Raw genomic sequence first — 21,691 nt, 5'->3', positions numbered from 1 at the left:
GTTGACGATATGAGTCATTAATTTGATGAGAGAGTCTAGTTTTGAGGGGTGCGAAATCAATTCTCCTAAGGAGAAGGGGTTTAGATGCATGTTGTGTTTTGTGAATTTTGGTGTGTGTTAGTGTTAATTGATTGCTAATTATTGATTGTTAATTGATTGAGTGGTTTTTTTGATGCTAATCTAGAAGGGATATAATTTATATTGAAACAAGCCTCAAGCATAAATCGTGCTATAATTTTACAAGTATACTTCATAGATTTAGCATACCTATTTGTGAAGTTAACTTGTAGCGTCAATATTGATTCCTGATCTTGTTTTGCGCGCAAAAATATCATCAATAAATCTAAAACTAGTACATCAATACTTTTTGACTTTGATTGATTGCTTCATTTGCTTATGTCAACATTTCAAAATTGTTTCAATAGGTTATTTTTATTATTAAATATGATTATTGATTATTTCTATGGTAAATAGTAAATGTCGAGAGGTCTAAGACTTATACTCCGAGGCGTTTAGGCATTTTTATATCAGTTTCCTAAAGGTGGTAGGAGTCACAGGCTATATTAAGCAGTCAGGCTGGCAGTCAATTTGTCAGCGATCTTTTCTCTCTTCTATCCTACTAAGGTACTTCTATGTTATATGATCTTATAAAAGTACGAAGGAATTATTGAGAGAACAATAATAGAGCAGCTACTATAACCAGTAAGGGACTATACTTTGGGAAATATAATATCATTTTGTCGAAATTAAAAAGTCTATGCTTTCTGTATATTTCTCTCTCACACTTCGTACGAGCAAAAAGATTAACAGATTAATTAACATTTAAAATTATTATTTCACTTTAATAGATAACAATTTTTTAAACTTTCTAACAAATTTATTTATTTACTTATTCACTTCTTAATTGATATATTTTATGTAGTCGCGAAAGATCTTTCCTACCATCTTTATTCCATGCACCATCGAAATGGTAAGAACGACTTCAAAAATATAATTAGTCAGTAATATTCCAGGATCAGTAGAGCATTTTGACTACTATGTTATGTACTAATAATAATATACTAACCTTATGTCTCAAACAATATAATAACTATTGACGTTACTATTCTAAACATTAAAAAAAGTTATGTCTTCCATTCCATTTAATATGAAAATATATATTTATTTTGAGTTTTACTATTTGTGACTGGTGTAGAGTTTTAACTTGGAACATTGATATTTGCTGGCTGCAAATTGCTGAAAAAATTTGTTTTTCAATTTATTTTTAATTTATTACTTTTTTGTATATAATAGAATGGGATATCTATACTTTTTGGAATAAATGTATGGTACTGGCCGCTGTAATGTTTATTGCTTCTTATATATTGTTTTTTTTTTAATATATTCGATATTATACATTGAGGCCTAGGTGGCGAATACAAGAAGGAAGTAAAGTTTTATAGAAAATATTTAACGGAACTTCATTCAAAATTTCATTTCGTTCTTCTTATCAATTGAGTTAGTCTTGATTGATTCCCGTTTATCCCTTAAATAAGTTATAACACTTTATTTTAAAAATCAAAATTAGTATAACCTTCTTAATTCATATCAACGGTAGCCAACAGTATTTAATCAGGTGTCCAGCAACCAATATGTTCGTACATAGTGATCACTGACATTTTTAAATAGTCATTCACAGAAATCTGTCCAAAGTCAGAGACAAGTGACGTTATTAAGGGAAATAAAACAATTAATTCGGTAACTTTTTATTTAACATACGGATAAATATATAGTCGTTATTAGAGTAGTTCTATTAAATTATCTCTATGGTTGATTTAATTGGTCTTAATCTCGGGACAACTATGTAATGTGATTATTTAAAAACTAATTAAGGGAACCATAGAATACACAACCGACAATATCGATGGCGATATAAAACATCTGAGTTTTATTATTAAGGTTCCGGATTAGTCTTTAAGACATCGTCAGACCATGAACGTGTAGATATAACATTGGCATAATAGTAGGCGGAAGAGCGTGGAGTACGGGGGCGGTCCGGCTTAGTGAAGTCCACGTCAATGAGACCAAACTTCGACCTGTGAATTCAAGGAGTATATATTAATTAATAGATAAGAAAATAACGCTTGTCAAAAAGGAAGTTCAGAAAAAAACACAGTATCATTTACAACAAAAATTAATTATAAAACATCGGTTTTTTGTTATTTCCGCAATAGTTTAAAATTATATGATAGTTAGAACATACAACATTTTCACCGATACTTTAAACTGCTGTGTAAATTTATACATAATATTACTTAACTTAGAGAAGTTTTCAGCAAGCCGAAATGTGAATTTATGACCGTTTCAAAAGTTCTTCAACCTCATTTCAGGATGCTAAAACTTTTTTTAGATGAAGCTAAGTGAATAATTGCTGCTAAGTGCATATTAACAGAAATAATTAACAGTGTTTTGTGCGTGAAATCTCTGTATTTTGCGGGCATTTGATCCATTTTACCCTTAAACAGAACTAAACCTTTTCTATACGTACCCCTAGCTCGTAACAATACGGAAATAATCAGAAAACTGAAGATTATTTTCCGATTACATTCTGAAATAAATTAAAATCTACTAAGCATATTATGAAAACTATTACTTACACGTAACCATCGACCCACTCAAAATTGTCCAAAAGTGTCCAAGCCGTGTAGTAAGTTACGTTCACATTGTCCTCGGTTATGGCGAGATACACCTGCCAAACATAATTAATATACTACACATAAACGTTGCTAGAGATACATATTTTCTATAGTTGCCCTCCGGCCAGATTCAGAGACACCACCCTTAGGTTATATTTTTATAAGAAGATATTTTTCCTAAACAGCCGGAATTTTTATCAGAATTCACTTCTTCATTTTCGACTAAATGAAGTAGTAACCATATTAGGTACTATTTAGGAAAGATATCCTCTTCAACGTACTTCTTTCAATTCAACAATGAAATTTAGGGTTGGTAGAAACATCAGCTGTCCTTGAAAATTACCTACAACCTAAAACTTGCTGAACGACTTAGGAAAAGCGTCCTTCAAGATAGCGCACCAATAATTAAACGTCCAGCAAATCAGTTGTAAACCTTCTAGCAGTGTAAGTATCCATGGGCCGCGGTGTCACTTAACAGCCATAAAAATATTCGCAGTGTCAAATACTTTTTTTTAAATTTGAATGTACCTGTTCCAAATGAGTCTTATAATAATTAACTCTATCGATATCGTTAATGTCCCGTTTATTACTAGCATAACCATTTTCCATAATTCTATATTCCACGTCCCCATAGTTCTTTTTCAACCAGGACAACAGACGTCGTAGTCCTTCTGGGTATTCCTGCAATTCACAAAATGTTTAATTTAGTTTATAGTTTACTAACAATATTATATGATGTTGAATATACTAGTTTTTCATATGTACTCAGGGAGAAGTTTCATATGCCCTAAGCATCTCTATACCATTAATAAAGAAAAACTAGAGCCATAAAAGCCTTAAACACCGACGGGGTTACCTGTAAAATCGTTATGGATATACAATACTAATAGAAATTTGGACTAACCAAAATTTGGAGTTAGTCCAAATGTCTATCTTTCAATATCTTTAAACTCATATGAAATCAGTATTATGCTAGTTCTCAAATATAGTTAAATTCTTACTTATAATAACCTTATATCTTATATTGTATTAATTCAGTGTTACATTCCGTGATACGTACAAAGAACCATTTAGAAGAGGTTGGTGGCCACTCTGGCGCAGGTTCCATTAAGGCATTTATTTCTATACAGCCGTAAAAGGGCCACTTTCCAATTTTTTCTCCCTCTTTCGGATTTCTCACTAACCGGCCGGTATAGTAGTTGAAGGCGTAGAAATCAAATGTTCCTAAAAAGCAGGAATCATCTAAGTATAGTCGTTAGCATTTGATAAAAGTTGTGGCGTAGTTTTAATAACACACAATAACGAAAAGTTGTAAAAAGGTAAGGAAAAATTAATTTCCAATAAATGAAATTGCGCGAAAGACGGATGTGCTTTTTCACCCGGCAAGTGCCTGAGTTGTAGATGTAGCCCCAATCGAAATAAAAATATATATTCATGATGTATGGATAAAGAAATCTAAGTTTTTTAGTGAATTCTAAATGAATGGAAAGAAATTAATTTTACAAAACGTAAATAGAGCAAAGGAAACATATATCTTAAAGCACAAAAGTATTACTTTCTTTATCCAAATTGTCACTTTATCTGTTTACATTAAGGTGTAATTTACAGAACAAAACTAAGACCTGTAACGGTATTGCTTTAAATCCAAACTTAAAATGAATTTATCTACCTTTAATAAGATCGATCTCTTCGTCAGTAAACGGTGGCAATCTGGATCTAGTGTACCCTTCCCGGGCACTTTTCTCTGCGATATATTTTTCTACAGATGGAGGCCAACCGCCTTCTTTTGAATAGATTGCATGGGAGTATAGCCCAGCCTATAGAAAATGAAAAAAAATGTACTAAATGTGTATTATCTATTACATTAGGTGCTTTCCAAAAAATAAATTATAAAATTCATCAGCTAACTATGATCTAGGAAAATAATGTTTTTATATGTTATAATAATATTTGAGATCATGAACCCATACCAATGGTCATATTTTTAAATACTCTTCGAGGGTGAATGAAACTGTATGAACTTTCAGTTCAAGGTGGTTTTAAGTTTTCAGGAATTTTGAGCTTACGAGCAGGTTCAGGACTAATCAAACCATTACTTAAAATTAATGAACTATCGTTATAGAAATGTGACAAAACATTTTGTATAGAAAATTTAAGAAGTGCCTTCGTTGGATTCCTATCTTAATTTGGACCTAACTGGAAACATCTTATCTAACTTATACCTTATATAAAATCTTACACTCTCTAGTTTTACTAGCTAACCTGCTGTTTTAACCACGTCGGTCGTAGATTGATGTAAGACTTATAAACTTCCTCAAAAAAATAAACTATACAATAATATTTTATAGAGATTTGAGCGCTTGAGCAAACAACTTCCTCAGCTTTATATCTTTAAGTACAGATATTATGCAGCACGCATTTTCAGTACGCTAGCGCACCACAAGGGAGCACAATAATAGCATACTTTCCGTGTTACTGTTTATCTTGTTCTAGATTTGTGTTGTACAACTGTAAAAAGTCGGTGCAAACAAATAAATGATGAATAAATGTTTCTATCTAATCAAAATTATAGCAGACAGTTTCAATAAATCATAGTTACGTTGTTCATCCAACCAAGAAGTTTATTAGTAGGTTCTCGGGCCAACATCGACTACTCTATGTAAAAATAACATTTACCCAGATCCTGCAACTTCTGCGGCAAATCCCAGTGGTAGAGAGTTATCACAGGTTCTATTCCCTTCTCAAGTAGGCCATTAATAACGTCATTGTAGTATCTCTTGCCGTCCTCGCTAATGTAGTTTGAGAAACCATTTGGCAGTAGCCGCGGCCATGATAGTGACAATCTGAAATATAAAGATTGCATGACTTAAAATCCGCATTTTAAACACAGTTTTAAAAAAAGGCTTGGTAAATATTGGCAAATATTTGTTATACTTATGTAATTATTAATAATAACTTAACTTGTAATATCACCAATACTACATCAAGGGCCTCTTGTTATTTTTTAATTATAGCCATAGATACCTTATTTTATTCAAATTATGTTCTTATCGATTAAGTATGCCAGCGTATTTTAATTACAATGAACTACATCGCCGAAATGTAAAAATATATGAATATATTATACTTTTCCTATAGCTAGTCATGCATGCTCAGGTGTAAACTTTATACAGTTTGCGATTGATTATAATGCAATAGAAGATCTATACCCAGTATTTAGGTACAGATGGAAATTATCGACGAATTGGCACGCAATGCGAAATACAAATCAATTTTATTCCGTGTTCCGTTCCGAAGCCGTGTTCTTTTAGTTTTAAATTCAGTCATTTGTTTTTTGTGAAATAAACTAAATATTAGTCAACTTTCGAACATTAGTTCCTGCGTGGAAATACAACTGCGCAAACATTGTCGACAACGGCGAATTGAAGGCGAAAGACGAAGCGGATCCAGCGCACTCTACGGCTGATCTAACTTGCTCACTTGGAGTTAGTGTTAACGGAATCAGGAAGATAAAAAAGATACATAAGTGGGAGCCACACCAATGCAGTGCAGCCCTAATCATTGCCGTGAAATTTGATAACTTTTTCCAAAATTTAGATGTCTAAATTGTAAAAAAAATATTTTTTTGTGCCTAAAATTTAACACCCGATAGGCAGTACAAAACACTTTTGCAGACTTCTACAGTAAAGAATAAAATAAACTGCTATCAAAATGTCAAAATTGTATGGATAATTTGCTAATACCTTAAACAGCTGACTAACTGCTATATCTGATACTGACCTGTAGAAATCTAGTCCTAATTCAGAAGCTAGGTTAAGGTCTTCCCTCCACTTGTGATAGGAATCACAGGCCACATCGCCGTTTGATTGATCCGCTATGGCTGAAGCGTTGTTGTGAATGAAGGTATCCCATATACTAGCTGACTTGTCTGTTTATTAGAAGATTATTTTATAAACATAAGGTGTTTTAACTGCTGTCTTAAAGGATATAATGCCTCAACTACTATTCAAATTTTTTAAAGTAAAAATTTGTCGATTTTTGTTAAGGCTGTATTCTTTCAATGTTTTCTTTCGCCGTAAAGTTGATGATGGCTGACACATAAAAAAATATTGTTGTTTAGTCGAATGCACGACGGCACTGCTTTTCTACAACGAAATTCCTGTACAAATAAAACAGCAATTAGATATTGCTGCGATGCATAAATTGACATCATATCCAAATAAAGTTTCCTCTGTATCACACACTCTAAATTTGTAGGAAACGGTAGCAATCTTTTCCTATAGTATTTGATTCGAATTTTTAATAAGGGTATGATTTTTAATTATAAGCGTGGCATAAATATTCACTCACCACTAACATTCCAGGCGCCTTCAACTTGATAAGACGCGGTCGCCGCCCCGAACTTAAATGCGACTGGAAATCGCCGCTCTCCACATACGACTGCTATTAATGCACTAATAATATAAAAAAATAATTATTAAAATACTCCCGATTAAAACTTTATAGTAATATTAAAAGATATCGGTATGAATGGATATTATATAGATCCTAGTGATTTTTTTTAAACATTATTCGTAAAGAAACAGCTAAAGCCAGGTGATTATTGACATTAAAAAAATTATGTCACCGTTATAAAACACCATACATACCTAAATACAATTACCTTTAAGCAACACATTGTTTCGACTGAGTATTCATTGCCCAAGAATTGTGATAATATCAGTCATCAGCTACTTTATTTGCTAATGTTATTTGGCATTGAATTGTCATAAATACCTACATAATTACTTATTTAAATAATATTAGCTACTTAGCTCTACAGGGTTACGAAATTATTATAAGTAGAACGACAGAGGAAGTCTTCGTTAATTTCATATTTTAAGGAATTCCCGTCCCCATGCTTTACACAATGGTGTTACACTACTGTGGTACCACGCTATTAGTAGTGATAAATGGTAATAATGTGCCCATTTTATCACGTACAGGAAAATTATTAAACACCCTGTTAGAGTTCACTTATTATATAACCTTAGGGAAGTTCGATGAATGAACATAACGATTAAAAATAATAGTAAATATAACAAGAAGTTAGACTTCAGTGTATATACTATTGATTAGTATTTATTTTGCAAGTAGTTTCTTGATCTTGATTGTTTTGCGCGCAAAAATATCATCAATAAATCTAAAAATAGTACATCAATAGTATTTTGCCTTTGATTGATTGCTTCCTTTCGCTTATCTCGACATTTCAAAATTGTTTCAATAGGTTATTTTTATTATTATATTATATTTTAAATTAGAACACTCTCCGTGATGGGAGGTGGGCCGGACATGTGGCGCGTCTACGTGACAAGAGGTGGACGAAAACAGTGATCACATGGGCGGGTCCACAGGAGTAAAAGAAAGAGAGGTAGACCTGTGGCTAGCTGGAAAGACGACATCATATAAACAGCTGGTTCCAACTGGATTCAAGTAGCCCAATCTAGAGAGGACTGGCTATCTTTGGAGGAGCCCGTCACCTACAGAGGAGATCTTACAGAATGAAGAATAATATTAGGTCCTTACATATGAAATTGGCGTTTTGTAAGGGAGGAACAATAAGTCGAATATTTTTAAATATAATATATTTAATTATTCAAAGTATGAACCATTGTTTTCTATGCACTTTTGTCATCTCATAGGTAGCTTATTGATCCCTTTACTTAAAAACCAGTCGGACGGGAATCAATAAAATCTGTGAAGGCGATTTGGACTGCCCCATCAGAGTTAAATGTTTTCCCTTGCAAGAAGTTGTCCAAATTTCGAAAAAAATGGTAATCTATTGGAGCAAGGTCCGGGGAGTACGGAGGATGTCTTAGACATTCCAATTGAAGCTCTTCTAATTTGGTAGCCGTCTGTTGTGCAGCGTGTGGTCTAGCGTTGTCGTGAAGTAGCAGTGGCGTGGAGCGATGGACCAGCCTAGGTTGTTTAGCTGCTAGCTTTTCCATCATGGTTTGCAATTGCTGACAATAGACATCAGCCGTAATAGTCTGGCCAGATTTAAGAAAACTGCAATGAACAATACCGGCAATTAGTCCACCAAACGCTTACTAGTTACTTGTAATTTTGGGGTTAATTTTTGCTTGGGGCAGGATTTGGCTGGCTGACCAGGATCCAACCATTGCGCTGAGCGCTTCCGATTATCGTAACGAATCCATTTTTCATCACAGGTAATGATTCGGTTTAAAATATCTTCATTATTGTGCCGGTTCAGTAATGTAACGCAGCAGTCGACGCGCGTTTGCCGGTTTGCTTCAGTCAATTCGTGGGGTACCCACCTTTCAAGCTTTTTAATCTTCCCAATTTGCTTCAAGTGAATTAAAACAGTTTTATCACTAACACCGCAGCCTGCAGCTAACTCGGACGTGGTTTGCGATGGATCCGCTTCCACAATAGCCTTCAATACTTCATTATCAACTTGGGTCTCAGGCCGTCCACGGGGCTTGTGCTGCAGGTCGATATTTCCAGAACGAAAACGTTGGAACCAAAAACGAACTGTGTTTTCTTTTGCAACATGACCGCCATGCACATAATTCACCCTTCGAGTCGTTTCCGCAGCACTAGTGCCGCGGCGGAACTCGTACTCGTAAATAATGCGATACTTTAAGTTTTCCATTTTGTGAAGTGAGTGACGCAAACAGAAGAAAAAAACAAATGAATGACGGTCATCGTAGCACAAATACACAAGTAAATAGCTGTACAAATTTGAATTTGAAGAGGAGAACATCGTGATTAAAGTGGCCAGTACGAAATACGCCAATTTCATATGTAAGGACCTAATAGTTTAATAGTAAGGTTAAAGAAAAACTAACACAAGTAAATTTAGGATACAAACTTAATTACTAACAAAGCTAATAATTGTATGTAAGTAAACTAACTTAATCTAACTTCTTGTTTTATAAGTAAGAATTAAAAGGCTTTTTTTATTCTATTTTAAATATGATTATTGATTATTTCAATGGTATGGAGTAAAGTGGAAGAGAGGTCAAAGACTATATCATATTTTATTTTACTAAATCCTTGCGACGTGGATATTACATAACTTTCGAATAAGTAATTATAACTTTTTTTTAATCTGTCAGAAACATAAATTTAACTACTAAATAAACTTATTTTAGTGGATTTATTCATTTACACAAAATTCAAATTAAATTCAAATATTCTTTCAAATCTAGCAATTGATACTAATATTTAAGTTTTCAAGTACTATTAAGATTATTATCCTGATAAAATTTTGCGGTGATTTTAAGACGAGATTTTTATTTTCTAATATCAATAGATAAGGGTAATCCTATATTGTATAATATTGTGAAATTTCAATATTTATTTATTTTCAATAAGTAGGCTTGAAACACACCGTCGACTTTTTGGGTCTATGGCAAGCCGCTTTCCTTACGATGGTTTTCTTTACCGTTCGAGCGAATGTTAAAAGCGCAGATAGAAAGAGAATCCATTGGTGCACAGCCAGGGAACAAACCTACGTCCTTAAGGCCCTATCCCAGCACAAATTGCTGTGTCAGTGTTTCGGGGTGGACTGCGGTGCGCAGTGGAGAGCTGGAGCACTGAGGCGCACCGGCCCGTAATTAATTAATAAAACATTAAGTTCATGTAATATTAGTATTGTCTTTTGTTACAATAGCTTTTACACATAAAGAAAAACACTGTTTGAACGGATTAAATCCAACCCAACCGAAAGTACTTGCGAAAGAAAAAATATTCTTCCCAAGATTATGCGAAGCCATTGAAATAAAAAAACACCCCAATTTCAATAGAGAAGACGGCCTAAAATTACCAAACATCTGGGATCGAATAATATCCAAATTAAAACCCGAAGACAAACAATCCGCGAAAACAGAGGACACCGTGAGTCATTTTTGAAAAACCCGTCATCTTTTAGTCAATACCAACTTCGGGGCAATAAATACAGATAAAACAACTTTCTCTGCGTCGCTTCTGCTGAAAAGTACGCGAAACGTCGGAAAAAAATTAAAATTTAGAATTATGTAAATAACTATAAGTTTTAATAATAATACATAGCTTTCATCCGTTCAAAAGGTGTTTTTCTTTATCATGTAATATTATCAATTTATTTCTGAAATGGATTACTTGGCTTGCGATTGTATATATCATGTAAAGTTCAAAGTCATGTTCTGTATACATGTTCGTCATAAAATGAATTTAAAAATGAGTTTAAAAAATTGGCTGTTTGGACGTTTTTCTTTCGAGCGAAGTGAGTGGATCGATCAAAACGCCTTCAGTCGCGATACGCAGGAAAAGCACAAAAATAATCTCTTGAAGAACACTACAATAAGCAAAATGATAAAGTGTACGCTCACAGTTCTAAAAAATCTGCTCAAGTGGTCGGAAAGGTACAACGTGGTCATCATCCTGCATCAGTGATGGTTTGGTGGGGCGTGTCATATTAAGGAGTCACAAAACTACATATTTGTGAAATTGATGACTATTGACTTCAAATTATGGTCACTTTAAGAGGACGTGGCCTGCTCTAAATGACACGGCGACATTGAGTCTTCTAAAAAGTCTTTGGAGCAAGCAGTGGCGAAATTTCCCTTGGAAACAGTACGTAAATCCAGAGTCGTGGGTAAACAGATTAAAGGCCTGTACAGATTAAGGCCAAAGGTGGCCATGTCGAATAGAGTATTTTTTCCTGACACTTTTATAAATAATACCACATTACTTCATTTAACAAAATGCATGTATACAGGTTAAAAATATTTTAGATTACAGGTACATCTTAATATATATAGTAATTGTTATTTTCAAACTCAAAATAAATAAACTGTCAAGAAACTAACCGCCAATTTTAATCGTCAAATTTTGAGTCATTCAAATTGTTTGAACGGAGCTAATCAATCGCAAGGATTAAATTGTATTTAAATAATCATCAAATTTATCAAAAGCTTTATTGATTAATTAACGTTTACGTTTTGAATAGATTCAGTGATTCAACTCTCTCCAAGAGAGTTTGTTATAAAAACGAATACAATTTCCATATAAGGAGTGGTTTATCGTCTGAAGCCTGATTGGTCGTGCTTTTCTCTACTAGATTTAGTTATCTTTCGAGTATAATACTGGTTAAATTCACCATTTGTTTTAAAATCGTTAATATTTTTTTGTACATACAACAAGGCTTCAAGAATATATTAACCATTTGTTCTCAAATATTCCTTTTAATCTTATATATTGTAACTATATTTAAATAAAAAGTACTTCAGCTAAAAAAAATACCTATAAATCTTTACCGAACCGCTTAAACATTTTTATGTCAGTTTCCCAAACGTGGTAGGACATGCAGGCTATATTAAGCTATACTAAGGTACATGTATGTTATAAATTTGCCTTATAAAAGGTTTGAGAAGAGTCTTTGCGTTCGATCTTATAAAAAGTACGAAGAAATTATTGACAGAACAATATTGCGAGTTACATGAGTGCAATAAAAATTTATAAGCAATAATAGAGCAGCTACTATAACCAGTAAGAGACTATACTTTGGGAAATATAATATCATTTTGTCGGAATTAAAATATCTATGGTTTCTGTTTATTTCTCTGTCGCTCTTCGTACGAGCAGAAAGATTAACAGATTAATTTTCAAATTACTATTCACTTTAATAGATAACATTTTTATATTTACAAATTTATAAATTTATTTATATTAATATAGCACACTCATTCACTTCTTAATTGATATATTTTATGTTGTCGCCAAAGAACTTACCTACCATCTTTATTCCATGCACCATCAAAATGATAAGAACGACTCCAAAAATATAATTAGTCGGTAATATTCCAGGATCAGTAGAGCATGTTGACTACTATGTTGTGTACTATGAAATTACAACCTACATTTATACCGTAAAATAATATACTGACTTTATGTCTCAAACTCCGTAACACTAAAAAAAACATTAAAAAAAGTTATCTCTCTTCCATCCCATATTTATTTTGTGTTTCAGTATTGGTGACTTGTGTAGAGTTTTAACTTGGAACATTGATATTTGCTGGCTGCAAATTGATAAAAAAAACTAAATTTTTCAATTTATTTTTAATTTATTACTTTTTTGTATATTTTAGAATCGGATATGTATACTTTTTGGAATAAATTAATGGTACTGGCCGCTTTAAAGTTTATTGCTTCTTATATATTGTTGTTTTAATATATGAAATGAATATAAATTGAGGCCTAGGTGGCCAATACAAGAAGAAAGTAAAAGATATCATACTAATTTCTGTATATTTTACACTCACGACGAGTTTTATAGAAAATATTTAACGGAACTTTATTCAAAATCGTTCTTCTTATCAATTGAGTTAGTCTTGATTGATTCCCGTTTATCCCTTAAATAAGTTATAATACTTTATTTTAAAAATCAAAAGTATAACCTTCTTAATACATATCAACGGTATTTAATCAGGTGTCAATTTGTAAAGCATTTATAAATCTATTTTAGTAACACGCAGTTGTTCATATAGTCATTCACAGAAATTTGTGCTTAGCACAGGGCCAGAGACAAGTGACGTTATTAAGGGAAATAAAACAATTAATTCGGTAACATTTTATTTAACATACGGCATATATATACATTCGTTATTAGAGTACTGGTAACGGTTTATTTTATTATTTAAAAACTAATTAAGGGAACCATAGACTACACCACCGACAAAATCTATGGCGATATAAAATATCCGAGTTTTATTATTAAGGTTCCGGATTAGTTTTTAAGTTATCGTCAGGCAATGAACGCGTAGATATAACATTGGCATAATAGTAGGCGGAAGAGCGTGGAGTACGGGGGCGGTCCGGCTTTGTGAAGTCCACGTCAATGAGACCAAACTTCGACCTGTGATTTCAATGAGTATATATTAATTAATAGATAAGAAAATAACCCATGTCAGAAAGGAAGTTCAGAAAAAAACACAGTATCATGAATGCAAGTGATACGTTTAACAGAAATTAATTATGAATCATCGGTTTTTTGTTATTTCCGCAATAAGAAAATAGTTTAAAATTATATGATAGAACATAGAATATGTTCACCGATACACCTGTGTCAATTTATACATAATACTACTTAACTTAGAGAAATTTTCAGCAAGCCGAAATGTGATTTATGACCGTTTCAAAAGTTCTTCAACCTCATTTCAGGATGTTAAAACCTTTTTTAGAAGCTAAGTGAATAATTGCTGCTAAGTGCATATTAACAAAAATAATTAACAGGGTTTTGTGCGTGAAATTACTGTATTTTTGCGCGCATTAGATCCATTTTACCCATAAACAGAACTAAACCTTTTCTATACGTACCCCTAGCTCGTAACAATACGGAAATAATCAGAAAACTGAAGATTATTTTCCGATTACATTGTGACATAAATTAAAATCTACTAAGCATATTATGAAAACTATTACTTACACGTAACCATCGACCCACTCAAAATTGTCCAAAAGTGTCCAAGCCGTGTAGTAAGTTACGTTCACATTGTCCTCGATTATGGCGAAATACACCTGCCAAACATTATTAATATATTACACCTAATCATTACTACAGATAAATATTGTTTATAGTCGCCCTCCGGCTAGATTCGGATAGATATACTTTTCCACAAAAGAATATTATATTTCTATTTTTGTCCTAAACAGTCGGAATTGCTGAACTAACATCCTTCAAAAAAATAGCGTATCAATTCTAAAAAGGCCGGCAACGCAGTTGTGAACCTTTTGGCAGTGCCAGTGTCCATGGGCTGCGGTATCACTTAACATCCATGAGCCTCCTGTCCGTCTGACCTATAAAAAACGTAGTGTCAGGTACTGATTTCAATTCTCACTTACCTGTTCCAAATGAGTCTTATAATAATTAACTCTATCGACATCATTAAGGTCCCGTTTATCACTAGCATAACCATTTTCCATAATTCTATATTCCATGTCCCCATAGTTCTGTTTCAACCAGGACAGCAGACGTCGTAGTCCTTCTGGGTATTCCTGCAATTCACAGAATGTTTAGTTTATGTAGGTACGTTAGATGATGTTGAATATACTAGTTTAACATATGTACTGACGGTGAAGTACCCTAATCATCGTATACATGAATTTTACTGAGTTTTTTTGTTACAAAAAGCACCTCCATACCATTATTATGTAATGAAAGCGTTAAAAATCCACGGGGCTACCCTGTAAAATTGATATGGATATCCAATAGTTGGTGTTAGTTGGTACTGCTGGACAAAGTACTGTATAAAATAACTAAGAAATCATTTTACGATGAAACTAAATGTATTACTTATAAAATCTTTGAACTCATATGAAATCAGTATTTAGCTAGCGTTAAAAAATACTTAATAAGTTATATTTTATTAATACAATGTTATATATCGTGATGCTTACAAAGAACCAATCAGAAGAGGTTGGTGGCCACTCGGGCGCAGGTTCCATTAAGGCATTTATTTCTCTACAGCCGTATAAAGGCCACTCTCCAACTGTTTCTCCCTCTTTCGGACTTCTCACTAACCGGCCGGTATAGTAGTTTAAGGCGTAGAAATCAAATGTTCCTACAAAATCAAGAATCATTTAAAAATAGTCGTTAGTATTTGGTAAAAATTGTCGCATAGTTTTAATATAAATTATAGTAACGAGAAAGTTGTAAAAATAATTTTCCAATACATGAAATTGCGCGAAAGACGGATGTGATAGATTTAATCTAAATCGAAGAAAAAAAATTTCTTCATGATGCATGGACAAAGTATATATATTAAAGAAACCTAATATTATTTATACTTAAAAAAAGTGAATAGTTCTAATTTAAGTGAATTTCTAATTAATCTGAGGAAATTTTTCTCCAAAACGTAAATATTTAGCAAAGGAAACACATATATTAAAGTCTAAAGCTACTTTGTTTACCCAAATTGTCACTTTATCGGTTTACATTAAGGTGCAATTTGCAGAACAAAATGTAGGCTTCTAATGGTATTGCTTTAAATCCAAACTTAAAATGAATTTATCTACCTTTAATAAGATCGATCTCCTCGTCAGTAAACGGTGGCAATCTGGATCTAGTGTAGCCTTCCCGGGCACTTTTCTCTGCGATATAATTTTCTACAGATGGAGGCCAACCGCCTTCTTTTGAATAGATTGCATGGGAGTATAGCCCAGCCTATAGAAAATGAAAAAAAAATGTACTGAATGTGTATTATCTTTTACATTAGGTGCTTTCCAAAAAATAAATTATAAAATTCATCAGCTAACTATGATCTAGGAAAATAATGTTTTTATATGTTATAATAATATTTGAGATCATGAACCCATACCAATGGTCATATTTTTAAATACTCTTCGAGGGTGAATGAAACTGTATGAACTTTCAGTTCAAGGTGGTTTTAAGTTTTCAGGAATTTTGAGCTTACGAGCAGGTTCAGGACTAATCAAACCATTACTTAAAATTAATGAACTATCGTTATAGAAATGTGACAAAACATTTTGTATAGAAAATTTAAGAAGTGCCTTCGTTGGATTCCTATCTTAATTTGGACCTAACTGGAAACATCTTATCTAACTTATACCTTATATAAAATCTTACACTCATCTGAAGTACAAGCTCAGCTAAATCTTCGTATTCCTCTGAGTATGCCTGAGCCCACATAATTTGATTAGTCAGGGATACTTTCCCTAAACAACATAAGAACTGGATTAGGAAAACCATATCAAGAATTACATAATAAAAAAATTAACTAATGACTATAACTAGACACTAACAAAGAGACTGGAACTTTTGTCAGTTCAATCAACGGTCAATAAAAATGGTCATACAGCGAATCAAAGATAGACGAACGCCGTTAAAGCATCAACGGTAACGTATCTGTCCCAGTTCATATCGCTTACTTTGTGATGTACCCATCTTTACCTACTATTCTTATTATCTATACCTATTATATTTTTCAATCAAATGATATATTTCATGATATTAATCTGTCTAATTGCACTGTTAACTAAAATATTATTTTGTCTCTATTTGTCAAATTACATTTACGCTTTGTCGGAAAGATAACCAATATAACATCATCTTACTCACACAAACACAAAAAACCAAACCCTTACCCCCATATTTAGGCTTATATTCCTCGTCATAAAGCCTCCAAGCTTTTGCGTGAGCCAACAACACGTTCTTATTGCACAGGTAGCTTCCGAGCCCTGGACTATATATACCAGGGGCGAAAGAGCCCATGCTGTATGTAGCCTCACAAGCGATCATACCCTCATTGATGGTAATCCAGGATTGTATGCGATCACCAAAGAGGTCGTATGCCACGCGAGCATAGTCCGCAAACCATTCAACTATGAGAGGATTGGACCAACCACCTAAAGAGAAATTTTAAAAATATTTTTGCCTTTTTTCTGGACAACACAATACTATGCATGGAAAGAGATAATAATAATAAATAAAACATATTGAAATCAGAAACATCACAAATTGTGACAACATAAAGTACTATGCAAACAAAGTGATTAAAGTATTAATTTAATTAAACAATCAATTATAATAGCACACAATATAACACAAGCTTTATCAGGATGTATGTAACATAACACAAAGAACGTATAATAAGGAATTGATAAATAAAATTAAATAAAATTAGAAGGACTTTGAAGTAATATTTTCGCTGCTTTGTTTCTACTAGTTAACCTGCGGTTTTAACCAGGTCGATCGTAGACTTATAAACTTCCTCAAAAAATAAATTATCCAAAAATATTTCTTCAATAATAATGACAGAGTTTTTAGCGCTTGGGCAAACAACCTCATCTCAGCTTTATATCTTTAAGTACAGATATTATGCAGCCCGCGTTTTCAGTACGCTAGCGCACCACAAAGGACCGCATCTATTAATAGCATACTTGCCGTGTTTCTGATTATCTTGTTCTAGATTTGTGTTGTACAACTGTAAATAGTCGGTGCAAACAAATAAATGATGAATAAATGTTTCTATCTAATCAAAATTATAGCAGACAGTTTCAATAAATCATAGTTACGTAGTTCATCCAACCAAGAAGTATATTAGTAGGTTCTTGGGCCAACATCGTCTACTCTATGTAAAAATAACATTTACCCAGATCCTGCAACTTCTGCGGCAAATCCCAGTGGTAGAGAGTTATCACAGGTTCTATTCCCTTCTCAAGTAGGCCATTAATAACGTCATTGTAGTATCTCGTGCCGTCCTCGCTAATGTAGTTCGAGAAACCATTTGGCAGTAGCCGCGGCCATGACAATGACAATCTAAAATATAAAGATTGCATGACTTAAAAACCCGAATTTAAAACACAGTTTAAAAAAAGGCTTGGTAAATATTGGCAAATATTTGTTATCCTTATGTAATTATTAATAATAACCTAAAAAAATACGTTTTAGGAGTTGAACAATTGTAATTTCACCAATGCTACATCAAGAGCCTCTCGTGATTTTTTCCTTTATAGCCAAGATACCTAATTTTATTCAAATCATTTTCTTATCGATGAAGTATACAGCGTATCTTAATTGCTATCATTACAATAAGCTACATCGTCGAAATGGAAATTTTAAAATTTCTTACCAATATTCTGTTACATTATACTAAAGAAAGTAGTCAATATGTATGCTCAGATGTAAACTTTATTCAGTTGGTCGATTGTTTATAATAAGTTACCTAATAGGATTCTATAAACAGTATTTACAGATCTGATTATCGATGGATTGGCACGCCATGCGAAATAGAAATAAATTTTATTCGAAGCCGTGTTCTTTTAGTTTCAAATTCAATTATTTGTTTTTGCGAAATTGGGGTAGTTTTTGGCACTATGTATAAACTAAATATTAGAACAACATTCGAATATTAGTTCCTACAATAAATACACAAACATTGTCGACAACGGCGATAGAGGGAGCGAATGCGTTGGGCATTACTCATAGAAGATCATGGTGATTGGTGATGGACCAGTGCCGGCTTGTACATCAGAGCTTCATAGCGAATAGTGAAAAGGGATAGCAAATGTCTTTTGCCAAGAATTGTAAGCAAAAATCGCACAATCTCTCACGAAGCGCACAATTCAACAACCAAGACTGATCAATTGCTCTTCTTTATGCTTCCTAACGACAACTCACACTTCACGACAGACTAGCAAAGCTACAGTAGTTACAGGTGAAAGCTCTCCGTCACCTACCATACCTGCCTTCCCATGACCCAACAGATTTAATTTTTTTCCAAAATTAAGACATTTTTTGTGGTTAAAATTTGACATCCGATAGGCAGTACAAAACACTTTTGCAGACTTCTACAGTAAAGGATTAAACAAACTGCTATCAAAATGTCAAAATTGTATAGATAATTTGCTAATACTTTAAACAGCTGACTAACTGCTATATCTGATACTGACCTATAGAAATCTAGTCCCAATTCAGAAGCTAGATTAAGGTCTTCCCTCCACTTGTGATAGGAATCACAGGCCACATCTCCGTTTGATTGATCCACTATGGCTGAAGGGTTGTTGTGACTGAAGGTATCCCATATACTAGCTGACTTGTCTGTTTATTAGAAGATTATATTATAAACATATGATGTTTTAACTGCTGTCTTAAAGGATACAATGCCTCTACAACTATTCAAATTTTTTAAAGATATGAAGATTGCTATCGAAAAATTTTTCGTGGAAGGAAGTGTTGATGGCTCACACACAAAAAAAAATCTTGTTTAGGCGGGAGTCGAATGCATGACATCAGGGTAACACTTCTTTTCTACAACGAAATACCTTAACAAATAAAACAGCAATATCTACGATACATAAATTTACATCATATCCAAATAAAGTTTCCTCTGTATCACAACAACAACAACAACCTAGATTATCAAGAAATGGAACCAATTTTTACTATAGTATTTGATACGAATTATTACTAATGGTATGGTTTTTAATTTGCTCACCACTAACATTCCAGGCGCCTTCAACTTGATAAGACGCGGTCGCCGCCCCGAACTTAAATGCGACTGGAAATCGCCGCTCTCCACGTACGACTGCTATCAATGCACTAATAATATAAAAAATAATTATTAAAGTACTCCCGATTAAAACATTATACTAATATTTGAAGAAATCGGCATAAATAGATATTATATAGATCCTAGTGATTTATTTCGTAAAGATAACAGCAAAAGCGAGGTGATTATTCATTCACATTAATATTTTATGTCACCGTTATAAAAAATCCATAAAACACCATACATACCTAAAGACAATTACCTTTAAGCAACACATTGTTTCGACTGAGTATTCATTGCCCAAGAATTGTGATAATATTATCAGTCATCTATATATATAATGTTATTTGGCATTGAATTGTAATAAATACCTACATACTTACTTATTTAAATAATTCCAATGGTGACTTAGCACTACAGGGCTACGAAATTATTATAAAGTTGATATCGTTACGGCCGCCAAACTTAACGACAGCAACAGAGGAAGTCGAATGCTTCGTTAATTTCATACTTTAAGGAATACCTGTCCCCATGCTTTGCACATTGGTGTTTACACTTCTTTGGTACCACGGTATTGGTAGTGATCAATGTTAATAATGTACTCATTTTATCATAAACAGGAAAATATTTAAACCCCCTGTTAGAGAGTATTTAATTAAACAACAGAGAGTGTCTTTGGCTTAAAATTAGGTATATTTTGGGGAACCAGATTGATTCCCCACAAGGAATGAAAAGTGAACTACTACAAATTGAGTTTTTTTTTAGCTGTGAAAATGTCGACAGAACACTGGTTAAAAACATGTGAACTTGTGTTCAATTTTTGTACTTTTGAGATTAGTAGTTCGTTTTACAGAGGAAATGCAATACGCGTTTGGCTCATTAATTTTAAAATAAAATTTATTGAAAGGACATAGAGAGCATCTCTGTAGAACGCCTTATTGAAGTATCTTGTGTGGAGCTAAAGCAATTTATCATCGTTAGTTTGTATAGCCCTCCTTCAGCTCAATATAAAAAATATTAGAACAGGTTCTGTACATATTGCAAAAGTCCAAGAAAAAATAGAGCGTTTGTGGAGACTTTAATGTAAATTTGCTGACAACTATAGTTCAAGTAAACGTATTGTCAATCTCTTTAAATCATATAATTTTATTGTTCCTACTAAGGTATCAGCTCCGATGGCAACATGTATTGAAAATATATAGCTCCTCTCAACACCCAGTGTATAAACTAGCCTATTTATTAGTACTTAGATGTTCTTTCCCATTGGTTAATTCAATACAGTAGTGTACATTGAAACCAGAAGTTGTTCAAATCGTTCAAATCACGACTGTGCACCCAATTTTATTTCTAATTGCTGTAAGCCTCAAAACCGGAAACACATTTTTTCATTAATTTAATCAGAAACAGTACTGCGTCAATTACTTTAGATCTTATTTTTTTACTACGAAAAAGAAATAAGTTACCATTTGCCCTTTAAAAAATACCATTATTACCAGACCAAATTATGGTCAGTTATAGAGGACATGGCATACTTTAAACGACACGGCGACATTGAGTCTCTTAAAAAATCTTTGGAGCAAGCAGTGGCGTAAATACATAGATTCGTGGCCAAACAGGTTAAAGGCCCGTATAAAAGCCAAAAGTGGCCATTTCGAATAGAATATATTTTAATTTTTGTTATATAATTATATATATATTTATTTTTGTTATTAATTATATATATATATATATATATATATATATATATATATATTATTTTAATAATATTACATTACTTCATAAAAAATGAACTTATGATAGGACTAGGTCGACGTCAACATTGATTTTTGATCTTGATTGTTTTGAGCACAAAAATATCAATTCAATCAATAAGATTTTGACTTTGATTGATTTATTTATTTACTTATCTACGTTTCAAGATATTTTAATGTGAAGTACTCGAGTAAACCAAGAGAGGGATAA

The 21,691-nt window shown here is 32.9% G+C and overlaps 2 protein-coding genes across 3 annotated transcripts; both read right to left on the bottom strand.

The window, feature by feature from the left end:
- Nucleotides 1–1,771: 1,771 nt before the first annotated feature.
- LOC123707035 (myrosinase 1-like) lies at nt 1,772–20,042 on the bottom strand. 2 transcript variants are annotated; one of them, XR_006753453.1, is made up of 12 exons: nt 19,978–20,042; nt 19,676–19,779; nt 19,131–19,278; nt 17,831–17,997; nt 16,824–17,084; nt 16,306–16,394; nt 15,735–15,882; nt 15,117–15,280; nt 14,562–14,714; nt 14,146–14,237; nt 13,349–13,575; nt 1,772–1,814 (listed from the first exon to the last, which is right to left on the bottom strand). XR_006753453.1 is itself a non-coding variant. In XM_045656788.1 (11 exons), exons 1-11 carry the CDS (start codon nt 20,004–20,006, stop codon nt 13,434–13,436), a joined length of 1,497 nt encoding a protein of 498 aa, XP_045512744.1. In that variant the 5' UTR covers nt 20,007–20,042; the 3' UTR covers nt 13,285–13,433. The 2 variants fall into 2 exon arrangements, 1 of the variants encoding a protein (XP_045512744.1); XM_045656788.1 differs by lacking the exon at nt 1,772–1,814 and having other exon boundaries at nt 13,285–13,575.
- On the bottom strand, nt 1,822–7,353 carry LOC123707813 (myrosinase 1-like). The gene is made up of 10 exons (XM_045658161.1): nt 7,325–7,353; nt 7,026–7,129; nt 6,456–6,603; nt 5,352–5,518; nt 4,742–4,755; nt 4,345–4,492; nt 3,736–3,899; nt 3,204–3,356; nt 2,637–2,728; nt 1,822–2,075 (listed from the first exon to the last, which is right to left on the bottom strand). Exons 1-10 carry the CDS (start codon nt 7,351–7,353, stop codon nt 1,934–1,936), a joined length of 1,161 nt encoding a protein of 386 aa, XP_045514117.1. The 3' UTR covers nt 1,822–1,933.
- Nucleotides 20,043–21,691: the final 1,649 nt, after the last annotated feature.

Source organism: Pieris brassicae, chromosome 3 (assembly GCF_905147105.1).
Source record: "Pieris brassicae chromosome 3, ilPieBrab1.1, whole genome shotgun sequence".
NCBI classification, from domain to species: domain Eukaryota; kingdom Metazoa; phylum Arthropoda; class Insecta; order Lepidoptera; family Pieridae; genus Pieris; species Pieris brassicae.
Note: the sequence above shows the minus strand (reverse complement) of the source record. Positions and strands in the feature narration are given on the sequence as shown.

Excerpts from the sequence above, each read along its gene's own strand:
- LOC123707813 (XM_045658161.1), bottom strand. The coding sequence starts at position 7,353 with ATGTGTTGCTTAAAGGTAATTGTATTTAG. Across the intron at positions 5,519-6,455 it reads TTAGGACTAGATTTCTACAG|ATTGTCACTATCATGGCCGC; the intron begins GTCAGTATCAGA and ends TTTATATTTCAG. Across the intron at positions 2,729-3,203 it reads ATAAGACTCATTTGGAACAG|GTGTATCTCGCCATAACCGA; the intron begins GTACATTCAAAT and ends TATGTTTGGCAG.
- LOC123707035 (XM_045656788.1), bottom strand. The coding sequence starts at position 20,006 with ATGTGTTGCTTAAAGGTAATTGTCTTTAG. Across the intron at positions 15,883-16,305 it reads AGCTTGTACTTCAGATGAGT|GCTGGGCTATACTCCCATGC; the intron begins GTAAGATTTTAT and ends CATTTTCTATAG. Across the intron at positions 14,715-15,116 it reads CCTCTTCTGATTGGTTCTTT|GAATACCCAGAAGGACTACG; the intron begins GTAAGCATCACG and ends TGTGAATTGCAG.